The 21,438-nt window shown below is 43.7% G+C and overlaps 1 protein-coding gene across 4 annotated transcripts in view; it reads left to right on the top strand.

Moving 5' to 3' along the window:
• Positions 1-21,438, top strand: part of LOC111254566 (lachesin-like) — a 72,206-nt gene that overhangs the window by 27,206 nt on the left and 23,562 nt on the right. For all 4 annotated transcript variants that reach the window (XM_086974801.1, XM_086974800.1, XM_022815526.2 and 1 more), the window contains exon 2: positions 12,946-13,067. In XM_086974801.1, coding sequence (XP_086830927.1) covers positions 12,946-13,067 — 122 coding nt within the window. The remainder of the gene's footprint in view (positions 1-12,945; positions 13,068-21,438) is intronic.

The raw sequence follows: 21,438 nt of genomic DNA, 5'->3' as shown, positions 1-21,438 counted from the left end.
GAAGCGAACATGTCCCTTTGTAAATACTTGTACCCAAATCATACGGCTAAGATCCTGTTACAGAACCCTTGCTTCAGGACGATACTCAGTGGATAGATTTATTGGCCCTATTCTTCAAGCTCATCATAGAGTAATATCACTTACGGGGATTTCGGACCGACACGCATTACCTGTGTAGAAGGAAGGCACAGAAACTCTTTTTCTCCTAGATATTGCTATCAGCTTAGTCCTGCCAAAGGGCCATCGCCATTCTAGCGGATTTATGCTATTCACGCGGCCTTCTCACTCGTCTCATGGCGACAGAGACTAAGCTAGTGTCTGTTTACGTATTCAACGTTGTGCTTGTTCGCGAGCCGATTACTGTGTAACTGTTACACAACTTACAAATAAGACATTCGACTTCTACCGAATGCTTCCGGAGCCGATGCTTCTAGTTTGGATACGATCAAACGCTGCAAAATCGCCAGCCTTTAACATTACCCTACAGCGAGAGAGGCACAAGAACATATAGTAAGAAGGGATTGACATATATACCCGGCTAGTACGAGATCAATTCCGCTTTTTAGTCTACTCAATTACTGCTAACATCTGAAATAGAGCTTTACTTTTAGGTTTTTGTCCGTTATTTGAAGTTCTCGCTTCCGCAGCGGCACTGCATGGATCTAAGCAGGTGTAATCCAATGCAGTCTGGTCTGCAATGAAAGCCAAGTGCACGTGAATCCTTCATTCATGGCACAGATCGTCGAAAGAACAGGATCTGATGCTGTCATGCAAAAAAAGGTGGCCTTATACTTTATCTGTCCTAGGCGTTTATTTAGGAACTCCTAAAAGCGAATATGGAGAGTCACCCGCTGCTCAGCAATTTTTCTTAAGCGAACGCTTGTTTTAAGGCTTTTCTTCTTAGATGCCGGGGCAAGCAGCGAGCGCTACGTGTATATACAAACAGTTGAGAATGACAAAGCTTCTAAATTGACGCAAGATTCACCATCCTGGTTTCATTCTGACCAACCTATTTGTTATCGATGTATGTGCGACATATTTAGATTACATTCTGTTCGCTTTTGACGTCACGAGGTTTTCGATTGCTTCATCTTCATCGTACTGTTCCCGTTTACAACGCAGTACATTGCAGATTAGGGATTAAAGACTCGTCATTGAAGTAGTCCACACTGCCTGTCGTGTTCGTCTCGAAAAATTCTTTCGCTGAACCCGATATACTTTTTACAGTCCCACATATATATTCTTATCTCTGAGAGTCGTTCTGAGCGGCCTTCACATCTACAACACTTATATCCGAGTATCCTTCAACATTCGCAGGGGAAAAGCATATATATATATACATGTATATGTGTATGTGTATGCAATATGTAACGTGAGCGGGAGAAACTTTTATTCGAGATGGGCAATTGGCAAAGGCTAAGCAGAAAAGGCTTCATAGTTTATTTCAACCAATTTTTGTTCCTGCCAAAATGTATGCATAGTTCAGGGTACGCTACGGTGTCAACTTCCGATACATTTCGATTGTGCACGTACATCGTTTTGTTTAGCTGTATGTGTGCGGGCGTGCAGCCGATCTATGGAGCCTCTACGAGAAGTTTACTGTTAGCGAGGCCGTTTTTGCTTTTTACGGCTTTCAGCATTTTTGGTGAGTCGTATTCCTTTGCTCCGTTCGCCCGGTGGCCTCTACAATTTCGCGGCCCCCTTATTATTCCCTCTCTCTTTATACCTCCCCTCTATATTTCTACTGGTTCTTCTGTCCGTCTCGCGTTCCTTTTTGCATCCGTGCGTTACCGCTTCGTCGAAGTTTGTCACAGACGTAATTGACGGTTGGCTGAATGGGACGGCAGGCGCTGCGATGTAGCCGTGGAGGTCCGAAAACTGGGCGGGAGAAGTGCAGGTCCTTTGCAAGATACACAGAAGTAGTTTATACACCATAGTGGAGAGTACTCACGCGTACTCAGCGAAGACTATAGACAGTTCCTCTTTTCTGGTTATAGGGCTAGATAGTATTACCACATAAGGTAGTACATGAGGGATGTGAGTGGGGGTGATTCTTCACTTCTGAAGCGAAGACTTTTTCGAGCAAGCAAGGGCCTTCCGTGCTGAGGCCAGTGGGAGGTCCGGGAGGTTGGAATGGGTGCTGCGTCAAGAGAAGAAGAAACGAGGCTACGGGCAAACCACAACCACGTAGTCAAGAGAAAAGCGACGAAGAGATCGCAGAGCTGCGTAGAGGAAGACGAAGTCAGAAAACTGTCGAATGAAGTAAGACGTGCAAATGCTGAATATGAGGTAGGCAGGCAGGCGCCCTCAATGTCGTACCTCGGCCTTTTATCCTTCCTGCGATTCCTACATCTCTCTTTCTACATTTGAGGGCACACCAAGGGCGTAATGTTTTCAAACTGAAGCTAGACTCAGTAGGTATCAACGGCAGAAGGGAAGACTATCTGCTCTTACATAGCCAGAGATACGAACACATGGATTTTATATAGTATATGCTTTATGTACACAAGCGAACATCTACACGAACGGGCACACCTCTTTCGGGAGGAACCCGACTCAGTCATGCACTCATCATGTACATCTCATTGTCATTCAGAAGGTTCACCCATACCGTACAAAGCAGCAGTTGCAGCTCAGTCACAGGCAGCGGCGGCAACGTTCTAGCGAAACCTTGCAGTGTCTGCAATGTCCTGCACGTCCAGGCCTATAACGATACAAAAGAGTCGTTCTTTTTTTTGCTAGTTCTTCGCTTCGTAGCCTTGGCCGATGAACGTAAGCCTCATGCCGGACTACCCTCTCCCTCAACGCGTTCTATCATCCGCGGTCACATTCGCTCGGCTACGAATACGGAAAGCATCAGAGGCAGTCTGATTGACCCAAGCGTTGGAACGGTTGGTCGGCTCCGGGCCTTCTCCTGCAGCGAGCGTGCAGCAGTTACTCAAAACAATGAAGGCAACTTAGAATGAGAACAATGCTTACTTGATGATGAAAATAAGCAGATCTCAATCATTGTATACAAATGTTACATGAGCTGCATTCGTTTGTCGTAATCTTGAATTGGCTATCGGACAGCGTTGTTGACTCACTTTGATATTCTGTATCATTCATTGGTGTTTGATACATAACGGACATCAGAAAAGGAAGCTTAATCCAGTTTTGAAACTTCTCAAAACCAATATACCGGTCATAATGCTGCCTATAAAGCTATGGAAATGACTCTTGAGTATAAAATATTACGGGAAAGTGTGGAGTGAATACCCACGCTAGTCAAAGTTGCAGTATACTTTTTACACAGATTTGTCATCGACGACAAGAATGGATACCGCTAGGGCTGTATACGGCGTTTCCAAGAAGACTAAATTGATGAAATCATAGGATGGTTGAAGATTTTGCCAATGTTTATAGTCATTTAGAAAAAAACACTAGAAAAAAACTCGTCATACATTTAGGGTAGTTAGCCGTTCGTGTGTGCCGATTGTCGAGGACGGTGAAGCTTACCAAAAAGAGCTGAGAATACGATGTTGCCTGCCAGCAACGTCACCGCAAAGGGTGATTTGGTGGGCTTGTTCCAGCTGTCTTTGTTCCCGATATCTTGTTGCACCTTTGTTTCTCCACGAAACGGAAATCTGAAAGCCGCAATACATTGCGTAATTTTGAACCAAACATACGTTCATACGTTTTTTTTTCTAAGGTAAAAATCTTCGACTAGAATTAAGCTTTTTTTTAGTTTTTGACCAATCTACGTGTATAATAATTAGCCATGCTTGATACTTACTGCGAGTCTAATGTAAGTCGTTAGAGCGTGGTTAATTGATATGGGAACAATGGTGAAAATATTATCGTTCTTTTACAAAAAAAAAAGACACTCAAAATAAGCTAAACAGACAAATACTTCCGTAATCGTTTGTTGATTAAACATTAGGGAACCTATCAGGTACGGTTCAGATAGTAGTTAAGGAAAACATTTCTAAAATAGTAGATAAGAGAGTCGAGACCTAGAAGAAGGCGACAACGAGAATAAATCAAACTCCGTCTACATTAATTCTGCCCTAGGCTAGTTAAGGCCCTAGAATAAGTTACAAGTCTTTTTCTTCCGTAAATTTTAACCATGATGAGAAAAAATAGATACTGTGATCACCCTTTATTTAGCAGGATCGCAAATGTCCTTTGACAAAGCCAGCACAAATAGCGTAATATACAATGTTATAGTCATGTATAATAGTACGTTACGTTAGAATATAAACGATTGTTTTAATGGCACGAAATTAGTGTGTTTTTTGGTTATTTTGTCCGTTTATACTGTTCGATATTAGTAAACCTTCGCAAGAATATGGGAGCTTGAAATGCTCAGATGTTCATTTACTTGTTCTTTAATTACGCACGTGTTTGAAGGCAGTGAAACAGAAAAAAAGATCCATACCAAGACGATGTTAAACTGTAATTTATATTCAAAGCATATCTGTTGCTATTCAAAGCAGCATTTGCTATATGTGGATATTTCACCTTTCATCTTTTTCTTGGAACTATGCGAACTTCAGGTAGTCTCTAATATATTGGTTATAGAGACGACATTGCCTTTCAGGTAACTTTGTTTAAAATATATAGATTACGTCTACTTTATCTTAAATAATGTAACATTCATGGGTCTATATAGATTGTGTGTCTACAAGTTAAACGGAAACAAAGGTCAAAGAAGGGCTGAGGGTAGACATAAAATGAAAATTACAATGGTACATTTGTTGAAGCGGAACATTATTAGAAAGACTAGCGTCGTTTACCGGCTGAGAAATGGCGGAAACTTCTATGCCAACAACATTCTCAAAGCATCAATATGGTAATTCATTTGCTTGAAACAAAAATATGTCTCAATAAATTGATTACTTTTTCAGAGTACAACTCACAAACTAAAACCTTTGCAGAGTTATGCCAGTTTGGAGGTTCGCTAACTCCTTAGTGCATTAATCTCTATCTTCGGGCGTCTAAATGCAAATGTTTCATTGTTATCTTTCTGGACCCACATTTTTACTCTCAATGCTGCCGTAGTCTACCCTATTTCCGTTGGGGCGCTCCATTGCTAGTTAACCTCGTACGCTCTACTAACAAGTCGTCGGCTTCGGGGCGTTTTCCAGTCGCTTCTTGAGGTTCGCTCTCCTCAGCTCTATCGTTTAGGCCAAGACCATTGTTACGCTCTGTCAGCCTGTGAGAGCAGACCCAGTTGCCACCGCCATTGCTCAAGCGATCCGTGCTCATGTGTGTGTACGCGCTTGTTGGTAGATGGTTGAGGAACATGACATGTGGCGTGCCGTAGAATGGGTGGAAGTCGCCGGCAAACCGAGAGGCAGTGTTCAAATTCCGCTGGCGGTGACGACGGCACGTGGGAATACAGCCGCTCGCAACGAGTTTCTCTGCCAACCCATGTACAGCGTTACGCTTCGAAACTAGAGTTCGCTGTTTTGCGTTGCGGCGGCAGGGCGGCATCGCTGACGGACGTAGCAGAGGTAATTCTTCCCAAGACGTCAGCACTTAAGCCTGCCTCAAGACTGCGCACGCAGACATTCAAACCCACCGACGAACGCTTTGTTTTAAAATCTGAGAAGGGGAGAAAAAAGCAAATGATAAGAGTGATGGCGTTTTGAAGCACACAGGACCAGCAGTTTTATGTTGATCTTCCAGTGGTCGATGGTTGTTGAAGACGCTGGTTGTCATCGATGTGGATACATCGCTTAAACGTATTGCGATAACTAAGCGCCCGGGTCCGACAGACAAAGAATACAGATCGTGCTCACTTTGGCTCTATGATCATTTTGCCAAATGATCAACAGCAGGGTGACGCAATGAAACGCCGATCGTTTCTTGTTCTCTAGCATCTTACTAGCCACTTACTGCTTTATGGATGCTATTCGATATAGCAAGATAGCGGTACATGAGGACATAGCTGTTGGACTCAATTAATGGGTATATATAATTTGAGCTCTGCCCTTCACATTCTCCAAAACATAAATGGAACATATATTAAACTATGGTACTATGGTAACCAGATTTGCTAATTCCGCTATAAATTAAATCGTTTGGAAAGAAAATGGTAAACGATGTTACTTATCTTAAAATGCGAGCGAATATCCGCTTGTGATAACAAAAAAACACTCGTCTCTCACTTTGTTTTTCTGCTTTCAGCTAAACAATCGAATTTAAACATACTGTTCCCAATGGAAAAACTCTCGTATTTTTATCGATCTCTCATATTCGGACTATCGTTTTTCTCTTACCTTGGTAATAACAGTACTAGTATTTGTCGTTGTCGTCACTGCTCACAACGGCTGATCGCGTCCGTTAGTCCTCCGATTCATAGGAAACGGGCAATCCTAGTCAAGTCGTTCAGAAAGCATCACTGGCGAGTGGCCTGGGTTTAGCTGTCGTTCCAGCAGTCGCTGCAGTGAAGCCTCGACATTCTTCTACGTCCATAACTTTTGATCATCGTTTTGCGCCGCACTGCTTCATCAAATCCTCCTAAACTGGTGCGACGTCTGATGTGGCTACGCCACCACACCGCTGCCACACAACGATAGAATAGAGAAAAAAGTCTGGGCGACAAGACGCTTCGTTACCCCAAGTCCCCGTCGGTCCCTCGCTCTTCCCTGTCATCCCCGTTGCTTTTCTGACCTTTTTTTCTTTCCCCATATTTTTTCTTCTTAGTTATCTTCTGCTACTCTTTCGTCCAGTTTTTCGTTGCCAGCCAGCTAGCTAGCTCCCCCGTACTATCGTCTCAACAGACGGTAAACGGGGAGGCCTTTCCCCTCTCGCTTGTGCGGAGGGCAGCCCTATGGTCCCTTTTTGCCCATCTCCAAGAGGGATTCTCATTGGTTTGCTTCTCCTCTCATATGTCATCTGAGAGTCGTCGTCGTAGTCGACGCTAGTCCTTCTGTCGCATTCAATCACAGCCTTCCTACTCGCTCGTCGTTGGTACGGTCCGGCATTAGGCATTCAGACCTACTGGACGACCAGCGTCGGTCTAGTTATTCGTGCGTCTGTGTGCCACTTCTTGTGCTCGCTTGGTTAAGACCCTACTTCTTCCCAGATCGCAGTAGAGGCTTTCCCAATACTCGTTCAATTTTCGACCTAAGGTTGTCTCAAGGAGGGATAGGGTCTGGGGGGAAAGCACGTCAGACCATTCTGTTACTACTACTACTACCACCACCACCATTTTCACCACTTCTACAGCTACCATTTGCACTTCAACGACGGCTTTCCCAGACAGATCATGCCGTTACTCATGCCTGTTCACTCTCCATCTACTTTGCTCTCACTTGCGCTCCATCTTCAACTCGCTCATGTTCCTGAAAGAATGTGCTGAACCACCATAATCCGCCCCGTTGCTCTTTCCCTCTGTTTCCAGTATCGTTGCACCACCCTTTTTGTAACTGTCTCTCACCATCCGAACTTCTTGACTCTAATTCCCTGTTGCTTTTTGATATTATCCTCTACTGCCACATTTGGTTATGTGGCCAGCCGATCTGCAAGCACACCATTTCTTTCGTTTCTAGTCGTCATTTCTTCCTGTGGCACAGACTGTCGTAACCCTGTTCTAAGGCTTTGTTTTAGGATCTGGCAGGCTGCATTAGAGCTAGGTACTGTCACGCGCCCGATCTCTTTTGTAATTGAGACGGAGCAAGGGTTGCCACTAGCGTCCGTGCTAGTGTGACACGCTCTATTCTATCTCATCTCGAGTGCGCACCAAGTGTAAGGAAATTTAACGGCTCAACTTCGTCTGCAGACCATTAAGCCTCCGAGAAGCGCTTAGCAGGTCGCTAAAATCCAATAACCAAAAGCGGTGGTGTCCGCCAAGAAGCCAGCATAAAAGAGCGATGTAAGAGCGGACGAGTGCCGGTCAGAACCATCTCCATGAGAAAGACAGGGGAAAGGTCAAGACAGCGGAGAATGCAAGGCCAGTACGAGAAAAGGCTATCGTCAGTTTCTGCTATGTTTGTTAGGCTGCGAATGTAATGTGAGACTACTGTCCCTAGCTGACGGGCGAGAGGGAATCTTAAACATTGCGTTATGTCTCTGCTTATCTAGAGTACCCGTAAGGGGAATTCGGGTTGTCTGGAATAACGGAGAGGGAACAAGAGACGCAGGACCTCACGCTTGTCGGAAAAGCTGCCTCCAGATCGAGAAAAACATGCTCCTTTTTTCTTGGATTTGCGCAAAACCAACCTTCAAGGGCAAGCAGCAGCAGCAGCAACAGGGAGCTGCAGGTTTTCATGATGATACTTCATTGCAGTGTGATCGCTGGCGGCTGACCGCCGATTCGGTGACACCGCACTCACTTAAAGGAGAGTTGCAGGATGCCCCCACAAAATAAATCACTAGTGTAATAAAGCCAATCCAATGACTTCTATCCCGTTTTCATTGTCCCTAAACTGTTTTCACTTGTCCTTCTCATGTTTGCTTGTTTCTTTACTACTGCTCTGGTGTGCCTCTGTTTGACCAAGTGTCACTTTTTTTTTTTATTTCCCCTCTCTCCCTTGTCGTCCTTAAATCCCCTTTTCGTCCCCCCAGCTTATCTATCTCACGCGTTCACATTCGTCGCGGACCCCATCACTTCTTGCCTTGCGGCAGCGATGATGATGGGAGCATCACGTGACGACGTCCCCACGAGGTGCCAGCCTGCGGCTCCCCTAGTGTCTTCCAGCGGTCCTCGTTTCTTCTTTAAACTAATTTTCCGCTCGATTTACGCGCACATATGCTGACCCAACCACCGTTCTGTTCAGCTTCGAGAAGGGAGGGTCACAAGCAGCGGCAGCATTAGAAGCGAAAGCGACCACTATCTGTTCATCGAACACTTACGGAGCCATGGATCCTAACCCGTTCATCCGTCTCTATCCTTTCTCACCGAAATAGAACGCCAAAGGACACGTTCATTCAGTCACGGGGCGACGATAACGACTGTGATATCGCTCACAAGTAGAAATGCAATAAAACGTTAGAGTAGACAACATAAACATATTTTTTCTAAAAAAATATGGTGCAATCATAGTAATGATGTACTCAGAATTTTCAACTCATCTTTAAGAGCATTTTTCGGAGTATTTTTGAGACCTTTTCTTAGCGGAAAATTAATACAATTTTATCTATCACATAACACCGACAGGATGGGTATCTCGAACAGTAATTATTTATTATCACAGATATATGTGATGTTTTCGTGATAGATATAAGTTCCAGCAAGCAGGTCCTAAGATCATTTCGACGGACCGTTTGTCCACACTGTAATATTTAGCGCATCAGGCCTATTTTCACCTTGTGCCTGAGTTAATGCGATGATGTAACAAAGTTGTAACTTATGAGATGCTGTTGTAACCATAGTTAGCAGTTACATGTTAATTGATCAAGATCAAATATTTCATATGTGCGGTTGGCTTCTGCGGTTCAATAGCTTCGAGGTATCAAAGATGTGTTCTCCACTAAAGGCCTATTTTCGATGCCAGCGAGAAGGCCAGCCGGCCGAGTGGCTGAGACGCATATATATATATACATATGTGGAAGGCATCGTCTTATATTGTACGTAATACTGGCGCCTCCTCTGCGCGTTCGGTTAATTCTAAGGATCATAGTCATTGTTACAGCTTTCTCTACTGTTGCCTACAGGTTTAGGAAGTTCGCAAAGGTCAACGATATAAGTCAGGTTGTGTTGCATGTCACGATAGTGTTTTTTGCTTTCGGGATGATAGTATTCGCTAGAAAGGCCGCATTAGAAAGTTACGTAGGATATAGTTCCTTGATTAAGTATAATCGTATGTTAATTTAACAAGACAACGAAATTGAAAAAATATATAATAGCTAGCAAATAAGTCACTTATAATAATTAATAATAATAATAACACATAATAAATTAAACCTGCTTCACTAAACTAGATGTATGTTTGCGGGTGACATGCATGAAGCTATTCCGGCAATATTCTTAGCTTCATATAGGGAGCGGTGCTGTTAGAAAGGAATAAAAACAAGTATTTTACGTGAATATGAAACAATGTGTACAAATGTATTACAATATTTATTCAAACTTCATGCAAATACGCAAAAAAATCATCAAGGTCTATAAAAATAATGGAAAAAAAAACAATTGTTTATCAGAAATCATCGATATCAAATACCCAAAGCCATTATCTCAGCGCTCACATTATATAGTGAAAATCAGTCTTGTGCATATGTAATGTTTGTTACTGTAATTGTAATAATCATTGATAAGATGATATGTTGTTTCTTTTAATAGTTCTCATGAAATCGTTTGTTTGCCGCATTTTTCCGTCGCATTTCGCAGTCAGAGGACAACAGAAGGAGAATGAAGGAAACGTCCCGTCTATAGTTCTTTTATTCCACCAGTTATCGGGGAAATTAATAAGCACTCGTACTACTAGCACTGCGAAAGTATGGGGGCATGGGGTAGACACACTCAAGAGAAGCACTCTACGAGATGCTGTGGGGATAGAATAAAGAAACGGTCCGAGTTAGGGACCAAAGTCGAGATCTTATCAAGGCCAGCTGGGTGGCCTCTTCTACCAGCTTTCGTTTTTAAGAAGCTGGAAACAACAACAACAACAACAGGGAAAAGGACACAGTCAGCACCACTTAAGGGTACAAGTGGAAAGCGGATAGCGAAAGCTAACCCCGTGGGGGTTAAAGACAACAATCCGGTAGGGCTGATGTATGTGTATGCAGCGTAGAGGTCCGTTCGGTGTAGTGGATACAATGCGCAGCACACATACGCTTTGATTGAAATTAGAATATAACCTTGAAAAATAGGTTTTGATACGAACCCCAGCTTAGAAATATTCTGCTCAGAGGTAACGAAATGAAAAGAAAAAAAGATATACCCTAACCATAAGGACAATAGTGGCAATACACGTTTCTTAAAAGCCGGCTAAATGGTTTTATATTATCATTAATAAGAACACACTCATTCAGATAAAAGAAATGTACAATGTAAATTCAGCCACTCCTCATGTTCTGTCTATGAACTAGAGCGGAAAATTCTCCTCGTGTTTTTTTTGTTGTTGGCATAGATAAAAATTGCCAGCTTTCACTATGTGCTTGCTGGAGGCTGGCAAAGAAACTGATATAACTGAGAGAAGATAGGTGGGCAGTGGGAGATAGGGGGCGGGTGTGAAAACGGAAGTTACACGAAACTTTGCTATGTCCGGATCGCTGCTGCCGCTGTTGTTGTTGTTGCTGCCGACCTAGTGACTAAGTGTATCATTCACTGTACGAGAAGCTGGACGGCGGACGTACGAAAATCAGAGAGAGGGTTGTTGCTATTGCCGCCATCTATCGCGAGTTTAATCGCTGGTTGGGAAAAGCGTTCTTTCCTTTAGTCGATAGCGCGTAGAAAAAGTGAGAAAAGCGGGCACTTATTAAGTCAAGTCAAGGGTGAAATTCGCTGGCATCACTCGTCTGACGTGATGGTAGCAGTGGTGGCATGTGGCGACATTGAGAACGCCAACGAACGACAGTCTTTTCCGCTAACGTGAGGACGATACACGCCACGCGTTGCCATAGTAATGTGCATAGGCAAAGATGGCGCAGAGGGAAATGGAAGAATCATGGTTGAACAGAGGTCACATGTTACAGGGGCTGGTGTGCATACTCTTCTAGATGAAATGGCCTTTGCCAAGCTGTTGGCGCGGCAATTTTTACAAGGACCGTTGGTCGGTATTACATATTATGTATCGTACTACATGTGCATGATAAAATAGGCAGGGCAAGATGGGATGTGCGACAACGAATTGCTCATAGCGTCGGGGTAGCTGTGGCGACGCTGGTGGCCAACCAACGCGATACGCCAACGCATACGGCCTGATAGAAACAGTATTTCTGCGACAACTATCATATCACTTTATCTTTTCTTGCTCCATCCTAGACGCTGGAAGTTCTATAGTGTAATTTCGCTTGACGTCGTTGTGAAACAGTTGGGCGCTACAGTTATTTGTACGTAGTAGACTCTCGCATCAAGCGATATGCATAAACCTCGCGAAGAGAGCTCACATCATGGGAACTATGCCTTGTTGTTTCTGGGTGGCCCATATCGCTAGATGTTTGCGACAGTCGACGCGAACGAGCAGCGTCAATAGACGCGTATGTCGTTCTCCTATCTGAAAGGAAACATTGAACAGCAAAAACCCTACGTACGAATAGATTTTATTCTAATAAAGATGACTGTAAATGGCCAGTTAAATTAAATGCGATATATGTGTTCCTCGCACAAAACGGTTTCTATCTGCGTTGGCTTACAGTTGCGTCGGACGCGGTCCCAATACAGAGAACCCTTTGTATGTGTAAATAAGTGTAAACAAACATGGAGAAAAACACTGCAATTTACATTGGACTCTCCTTTCGGATGAAGTAGAACGATGCGGTTTTCCAAGGGCTGAACCATCTAATGTACTGTAGCTAGCTCGAGCCATTATTACTTCCTTAATTAACCTTACTGGGATGGCTTTTTTTGTTTCTTGTTAGCTAGAGCATCCATCATTTGAAATAGATGGTCCATTTTCTTAGAGTCTTCGTTTAACTTAAGTATAGTTCTTAGATTTACTTAAGTATAGTTTTTTAAGTGACTTTTTTTGCTACGGCTGCGCAGGGGATCGTTTTGGCAATTGTTATCGGAATCAGGCAATTCTATTACTCGGCTTATACTACATTATGCTTGAAAACAATTGTTTTCGTGCTTTTATTATAATTTCGTCAGATTTACCAAGACGGACACACGACTATCAATGGTATGCGTACACAGAGGTAGTAGTATCTGCTCAGACCCTGTCACATGTTTCATAGATATGATTTAGCAATTAGGGTCATTGGTACTCGGTGATTTCGAGTAGAAATCATGCGATTATTTCGTTCCATTATCTACTAATATTATGCGTGTAAACTTGATTATCTATATTACAGAGCTTTCGTCGCAGTCGTATACACCAAAGCCACGATTTGTCGGTTCCGTAAAAAATCGCACAGCGGCGCTCGGCAGGGAAGCTTCATTGGAGTGCAGCGTAGAGAATCTCGGAAATTACAAGGTAATTCGGAGTAACGGAAGTCGTTACACTCACCCCTTGCTACAGGCTTTACTCAATGGGTAGCAAAGACTGATTGGCAACAAAACCTAATAGTGTGTTAAAGGAAGTACCGTCTGGCTTTAAATAAGTACGATATGTATATCGCTGTACAGTTAAAAACAAAGATCGTCATTTAGGCTCTTCGTGATGAAGGAACATAATTGTCGAATCGGGTTGAAATAAAAAAATATCTCAATTTAATAGCGTCCGTCAATATATCGATACGAATACGATAAAGTATTATTAGTGGTATTATGAGTTCAAGATATTTAAGTTAAAATAAGAATCTGTAAACGCACATTCGCCGTATGCATACAAACCTTTACATTAATATGCTTTCATATGTGCATGGTCCTTACATGTAATCCTTGCATAAAATCTAGACAACATTCGGTCCACCGAACGTATATAGGGAACAATAGATTTCATCAACCCGGGCCATGTCCGCTTTCGCCCAAGTTTCCAATATCCATCTCAACCTCTTGTGGCTTTTGAGTTCCTACTGTCGTTAGTGACAGTGATCTTTAGAATTATCACCAGTGTCTGCGTTCTCTTTTTCGAGACTGTCCTTCTTCAGATTTGTTCCATACTCTTGGCCTTCGAGACTACTTATCCCGCGCACTCTTTCGCCGCTTCTCAATTTCCCCAATAGAGCGACGTGAGAAATGTGCGATAGAGAATGTAGGGGAGAAAAACGCTGACAACGAACCAGCGAGCGTAGATATAATATAAAGAAAGGAACGCAAACCTTCTTTTGCCATCATTTGCAATCATCACCACCGCCTTCTTATCGGCGCCTTACCAAACTCGTTTTTATCATGAACGGTAACGATGTAGAGGCATGTCTTTATCGTCCGTCGATCACTTGGTTGTACACAGGGACCATTTTCTCAGCGTTGTCTAGCATCAGTTCTCATTTGCTGCGCGGGCTGAAACCACGTTTTGCGTTTATCCTTGTCTGCTTTTGACCGCTCGCCACAATGGTTTGACGAAGAGCAGAAAGGGCTAACAGCCAACTACAAATTTGCAGCTCCACGTTTTTGATCCTATTCGGGTGACTTTGACAATCGGAGAGCCTTTCTTTTTACCCACGGCGACATTGCTCTAAGTATACTGCGTCAGTCCAGAACAAGAGGTTGTGGTCTTCGGCCCCTAGTTGCCGCTCTGTTCTTCACTTCACATCCAGGTTCCGCCGGCTACGAATTACGGGCCGCACCATATTGAAAACCATGTCATTGAAGGTAATGTCCAAGGAATGTGTATGAAAAGGAGGGAATACCTGAGATTCTAAGAAATACTGCCATTTTCAAGTCCCAATCGATGGTGACGATGACCTGGCATGGCTTTTCCAGGTTAGCAAAGGCTTCCGACGAAAAAGAAGGCGCCTCGTTATAAAGTCTAGGCGTATTAAAGGAAACGCTGTTACTCCTTATACCCTCAACGTTTGGCCTCACATTTGCTGAGCGGTCGGGAACAACCTTGACGGTGAAGCTCCTCAATAGATTGCTTCGGTTTGTGCAAATGGTAATGACAAGCATATACCAAAAGCTAGTTGTGGAAAGAATGCACAAACACACAGGGAGCCTTACTGCGCGGAAATGATAGTAACGGGACACTTCTTAAGCTGGCCCACGATTCCTTTTTTCTATTTTGTTTCTCTCTTTTCGTTTGTCTGACCGCATTACTTCTTGTACTCTTATTCAGTCTTTGTCTTTTTTTGTGTGTGTGTGTGTGTGTTGGCAAGACGCGTGTCCCTCTGTCCGGTGATGGCATTTACATTGGCACTTGTCGCCTGCGTTATGTTCTGCTCAGGTTGTTGTCTTCGTCGAGATCCAGCTCGGTCGGCGTCATGCGTTCGCGTTCGACGCGCGCCCAACCAAACAGACGACAAATGAACCGACGACGGCTAAGGTTACTTCTTGGCGTGCCACCTTTCGTCCTCTCCCGCCCTCTCCCTCTCGTTTTCGCCCCAGTTCTCTACGCTCTTTACAGCCGGAGATCTTCACCATAGGGGGTAGGTGCCGCCGCTGCTCCTGCTGTTGTGGCTCCGATAGTCAGCCGCCAGCAGCTACATAGATCTTTTTGCCGCAGAGTCTTATTCGATTCTCGTTGCACTGCTCTTGTTGCTGCGGCGCCATCTTTGAGCCGACGGCCAGGCGCGGCGCATCGCGTTGGTGGTAGCAGACCAGCCCACCGGCGATCTCTAGCCGGCGTATGTTTTCCCCCTTCGTGTGTTTGTATGTGTGAGTGTGATCGCGCATGTGGTATGTTCCACTGAGTGTCTCTATCGAGGTATGTGTATGTACTTCTCCTTTTCTCTCCGTGTGTCTGTGCGCACGTCTGTCTCTCTGGCCGTCTGTCTATGTGAGTGTAGTATATAATTTAAAGATTCGATAAGAAAGGAAATCAATGCCGATGCTGTCCGACGCTGCCTTCTTCGTTGGCTCCAGCTTTACGAACAGCAGCAGCTAGGAACAGCAGTAGTAGATCCACAATGCAAGACAGTCAACGTATGGGACTGGGAACTTTTGGGCTTAGAGGGGCATTCCTGGGGCGCGCTCATGAGAGTGAGCCGGAGGAGTTCAAACATCATGTTCGATTTCTGCCGCTCTGCGTACCGCGACTACTGCCTCTGCTACCACTCGTCTTATCGCATGGCAAAGAGCAAGCGAAGAAAAAGGACTTCTCTATGTTGGCCAGGCGGTCGGTCCTTCTAGAGGCAGAATTTGCAGCAGTGGCCCCGATCGCGCAATGTGTGTGGCCACAGGCCTAGAAGCTGCAGATCTCAACTGATAGTGTGGTGTGGTAGAAGCAAAAAGCTCGAAGCAAACCAAGGTTTCTTCTTCTTCGCTATAGCGTTTTTTTGGCGGCTCCTGTGCCTTCTTAGCACATCGGCCCTTGCGCCTGTGGACTTTTTCTCCAGCCACATGACGAGTGTGGACATTCGAAGCTTTCACTAGTGCACGCTTGGCCCCACTTGGCCGTAGGTGCGCAGCTACAATGAACATCACTCCGGTTATGTAGAAGGAGAACCTTCATGTGTGAATAAGCAGTACGAGGTGATGAAAAAAGTAAACCGGCCATCATGTGGGCCTGGCGAGGTCTGGCAGCCAGAAGGGGCCTCGCAAGGGATTTCATTTCGACCTTGGTATTGGTATTTACGCACACCGTGGATCGCATGTGATATGCAGTTCGCGTGCATCACCCGGCCGCGTTGACTCACTGGCTAATCCTCCGCTTCGTCTCAGTCCTTTCTAAATAGCCTGTTAAACGGAAACAAAGCAATTTACACTGTCGCCGACCGACCCAGAAACGAATAATTAAGATTTGGCCCGTTTCTATAGACATATAGGAAAAACTTAAGTAACTTCATTAACTACGTAACTGCTTATGAAGATTCGTATATTTTAATGAGAAAAACATTTATGGAATTATACCGCATACGAGATAAATAGCGTAATTGGTTTGTACTGAATTGCGCAAGCGCGAACAGACTGTGCAAAATCGTTTTTGCCAGCGATAATTCACGTGCTTCCATGCAGAAGTATGTGCTGCACGCGCTAAACCACCTTGCAGCAACGGTTTCAGACCAGGTTTAAAACGATTACCGTGGAAAAAATTGCGACAAATGTAAAGTTCTTGAATAGTATGGATTCTCTAATCATTTCAATTAAAGCACATTTAGGTCACATAAGGCCAGGTGAAACATATTCGCTGGTAATTACCTGTGTTATTCTAATTTTCCCCAATCGTCGGATTTCCTTCCATGTAAAAACGTTGTTATTACGTTCGATGTAAACAATTTCAGCGGCCACTGCGTAGATTACTGTTGGGTACAACAAATAACTTATTTGTTACATCCACATTTTCTTGTTCATTGAACATCCAAATATCTGTAACCCCATGGAGCTAGTTTTTCGGTTTCAGCATAACAGATCTTCTAGGAACACCAGATCTTGAATTGGCCTTAAGCATACATTGGTTGCGGACTTTATCAAAGTACCTCAATGTGCCTTTTCAAGTAATACATGGTATACAATATATTTGGATTACTAGCTGCAACTATGCGAGGAAAAGACGGATAAAAATATCCGAAATTCCAGTAAACACAGTATAAACTAGATTGTGGTTATCGGAGTAACAACAACTTCACATCTTCGTATCGAGATCGACCTATTGTTGCACTTTCACAGCGACTTTAATTGAGGATCGCTGAAGCTCGTTTTGATCCAAAAAACAGCAGGTACCATGTAGCTTCAAGTAACCGGCATACTGTTTATACACAATACCCTTAACGAGTTGATTTTTTTCACTAAATTGTGATGATGAACATGATCCTTGCGGCCCCCTCTGAACAACGACCCAGCCGACTGATCTTATGTCGCCTTGATTTCGTCACTCTTCTGTCAGTTAATAGCTACACGGCCAGGTTATAATTTTACCTTCACTCCAAAATTATATAGTTCTAATATTGGCTGTCAATGAGAATTTCCACTAGTCCAAGTCTTAGAGAAATGGAGATATACGCAATGTAGACGATATACTTAGCTTACGTCGCAATTTCGTTTATCTAACTATTGAATATTATTTACGGTTAGTAAGGACGTAATTATTCATAATCTAATAGTTTTTTCAGGGTGCTGAATATATGATTAGCAACGAACTTTTCGAACGTGAGGCGCGCAATCTGCAACATCAATTTTAGAGCTTTTTTTCAACATAGGCGTCACAAAAGAAAAAAAAAAAAAAGAAAGCAGTAGGGTATAAAAGCCGCTTGACAACCATGACCAAGATCATTTCTATGGAGCTCAGTTGACACGAAAAACAAGCTTTCTGTTTACGATTAAAGCAACTTCATTAGAGATTAAACTACATTAAGGCGCAAGTAATCTGACTTTATTAACAATAGACTTAGCCTGTGCGCTAGCCAATTAATAATAAATTCTATATCACCGAATTCAGTGCCAAAGTTTTATGGATATAAATGAAGAATTTTTCAGTAAGCGTCATTGAACGTCTCAGTCCTTAATGTATCATTAAACACAAGCTACCCACTGAATCGAGGGGCATCTTTGAATTGGCTTATAAACAAATTTAAAGGGCATCTTTCTTTGAGCTTCGAAAAGCAAAAGCGATCCTTTAGAGATTCGAAATCGTACTGACACTATTTTCAGGCTCACTTGTGTGTCCTTAAAAGCATGCTTGTCAATGTGGGCCGAACGTCAGAGAAAATCAAAACACGAGCGTGTCGTGTCTCCCTTCCTACAGACGCTTACCGAAAATGCAGAAGCAATCAAACTAATTGTAAGTCGCTCGGCTATTATGCGAACGTTCGTCGCATATTGCGTCGAGCGGTCACATAAAGAAAAAGGACCGCATATGCGTGGTCCCTGCAGGTAGGAGGGCGTCTCTGTATCTATTGACTTGGGGTTTGGGGAGGACAACCCAACTACTTCTATGGTCGAACTGTCTTATGGACGCAAGCCGTCTAGCCTAGGCATCCAGTGACGTTGCAGAAGCGTGAGGCGTAAATGACACAGTCACGGTATTCTATGTGGAAGGTGATACTACTTCAAAAACGACAAAAGCAAAGTTTCCTCTTTTTCTAGTCGATTCGATATGTGGCAACGAAAAGAAGAAACGAGATAGATATGATCATGACACCGGACAGATGGCCCCCTGACGATGACGAGTACAACACTCAATAGAATCACAACCTCCCATTTGTGCACGATTACAACTTTGCTCTATTCGTCTCGCTTTTCTGCTTTCGCATGTATTTCCCCGCATGTAGAGATGGTATATGGGAAGGGGAAGAAGGTGGCATACGAACGACCACAGAAAGTGGGAATGGACAATCTTCGGACGGGCAAAAAACGAGAGTAGACAAGCCCAGACAGGCGCCGAGCAGACAAAAAAATCGAATATTTCCCACAAACTCACTGAGTTGACTCTTTGGCCTGTTTCGTCTACTGAAAAAAGAGCGCGCGCGCCATGGTTCAAGTCGGCAAGATGATACGCTTTACCTCAAAAGGACAAACTGAAGACGAGGTGTTGGTAATGCTGCTCTGAATGTATGGATAGCGCCACGATGGATGGAGGATACAAATTGAAAGTTGTGAAAGCAAACCCCTATTAGATAGGCAGGTAGCTCTATATAGGGCACACAGACATAACGTATCTATTGGAGAACCCTGTTAGGAGTACATACTTGTCATATATATAATAGCGTTAGAACCGAATCAGGTAATTTCTGATAGAAAACACTGACAGGTGCCGTTAATACGTAAGCATGTCTATGAAAAGGTCAAGACATTTTGATACCTCGATTCTTTTTTCATGTGACATATTTTCTAAACGCAACTTCGACATTGTCAAAGCTCTACATCTCGACAGAACCGCAAAGGAGTTCCGAAGTTCGACACTGTATTTTTCAATCAGTTCACAAAAACCAGGTTTATAATAAGCCAGCCTGTGAATTTCGTAGGCGAAACCTAAGTGTCTAAATTAGAACCATATTTTTTTCAAGGACAGATTTTAAATTCCCTTGATGAACACAGTCGATGAATATAAAAGTGTTGGTTGTTTAAGACACTAATAAAAACCCGCATCCTTTTCTTGCACGTTACAAGATAAGGTGCTCTAACAAGAAGTACACCGAATGAAAAGAAAGCTCGCTTCGAAGCACAGCTACGTCCGGCTTAACCTTACTCATTTGAGATAGAACTAGCAGTTAAGCCTATTGCTCTCTTTCTACCTTGATTTTGTAGCGTTTCAGCCGGTCAATGAATTGCGTTGCGTGCGTCATTTTAAACCCTATTTGATTTGGAGCAGTTTGCAGATCTGTTTCGGTTTCCTAATCAATTTACTTTTCAGCGAAACAATTTTTGATATGAGTGCTAACGTGTACCCGAAATCGAGGCTAAGGAATTGCTCATTGTACTATCTACCTGCTCTAACCCAAACCCGAACGAATAGGTAATAAATACAGCACCTTTATAATTCTTCTTTTAGGAATAGGATTTGTAGAGTTGTAGCTGGCTGTATGAAATGCTTTACGGACTATGGAAGGAGAGATCTCCGGCTATATAGGCATCGAAACTGTGGCATGTATATCTAACATGTTGCTACAACTATAAAATAACTTACTAGCAATGTTTGTTCTAATTATACAACCTGTATGCTCAGTTCCTAGTAATTGCCTCTTGCCAGCGTTCCTACCTTTTATAAGCAATTTGTCTGTTAGAAATAGGTTCCACTAGAGACCTCAAAGGGCAACAGATATCTCAAATCGTAGAGTCGAAGCTAGCCAAGAACAACTGGGTGGAAAGAGCAGCAAAAGTGCGGCATCTAAGTGCAAAGTTACCAGGCTTACTGTCGGCATGTCTCCGCGTGTGGCATATGCTGTACAGCTTATGGCATCTGTGCTCCCGACAATTGCTCCTCTGACCCTGGACGACGCTGGCGACAAGAACGGTTAGAACTTCAGAAAGCATCAATGGCGTTAACCGGAACCCCTAATAGCTTCGGCTTGAGGTAGCACTGGTGCTGCAGTGGCCTCTGCACTATTTCACAGGTTTCAGTTTCGTTCGAAGCGGGTAAAGCCGCAGCTTCCGCTTACTTCCTTTCTTTGTACACACATAACTACATCTACGTTATGCTGCGTAAAGAATACATACTAAATATGAAAGGATAACGGTCGTGCTGACTGCCTGAGCCAGCAACATGCCGTATGGAGCAGGGTAACGATGTATTAGTCGTGGTAGTTGTAGAAGGAAAGGATAAACCTGAAAAATAAGTTATGACGAGGAGAGAGGGAATACACGGCCGGAACATGGAGCAGCTTAGCTGTAGTTGCTTCTCAGAAACAAGAAAACTCCGTATGTTGAAGGAATCCATGCCAGAGGTTACAGAAACGGCGTAGAAGACCAAAGAGAGAAATTAGGGAAAAACGACAACAACGACATCAACTTAAAACCTGTAGTGGGCGTTTCTAAGATACACAGCGCGCTGCGCCCCTCCACCAGTTGAGGTGCACCGCAATGCGTTGGACCAGAGGAAAAACTCTTGGTGGAAACGGCAATAACGACCAGTCGTGGCAGATGATGCTTCGTGCCGCCGAAGACAATAGGACTTCCCTTCGTTAAGTGGCAAGTAACATTGGCCCGTCTGGTCGTTGCTCATGGCGTCAATCAACGCTTGCGGGATCCGCACACGAACCCGTAAATAGAACCCCACCATCAGTCCCACGACAGAGAAAACAACAAAACTGAATTGGCCGTTGAGGTGGCTGCGGGCGTCCGGGCAACTTCTTGTTTGCCACCTTATGATC

The sequence above is a fragment of the Varroa destructor genome, unplaced genomic scaffold (assembly GCF_002443255.2).
Source record: "Varroa destructor unplaced genomic scaffold, Vdes_3.0 BEIS01000007.1, whole genome shotgun sequence".
Taxonomy (NCBI): domain Eukaryota; kingdom Metazoa; phylum Arthropoda; class Arachnida; order Mesostigmata; family Varroidae; genus Varroa; species Varroa destructor.
Note: the sequence above shows the minus strand (reverse complement) of the source record. Positions and strands in the feature narration are given on the sequence as shown.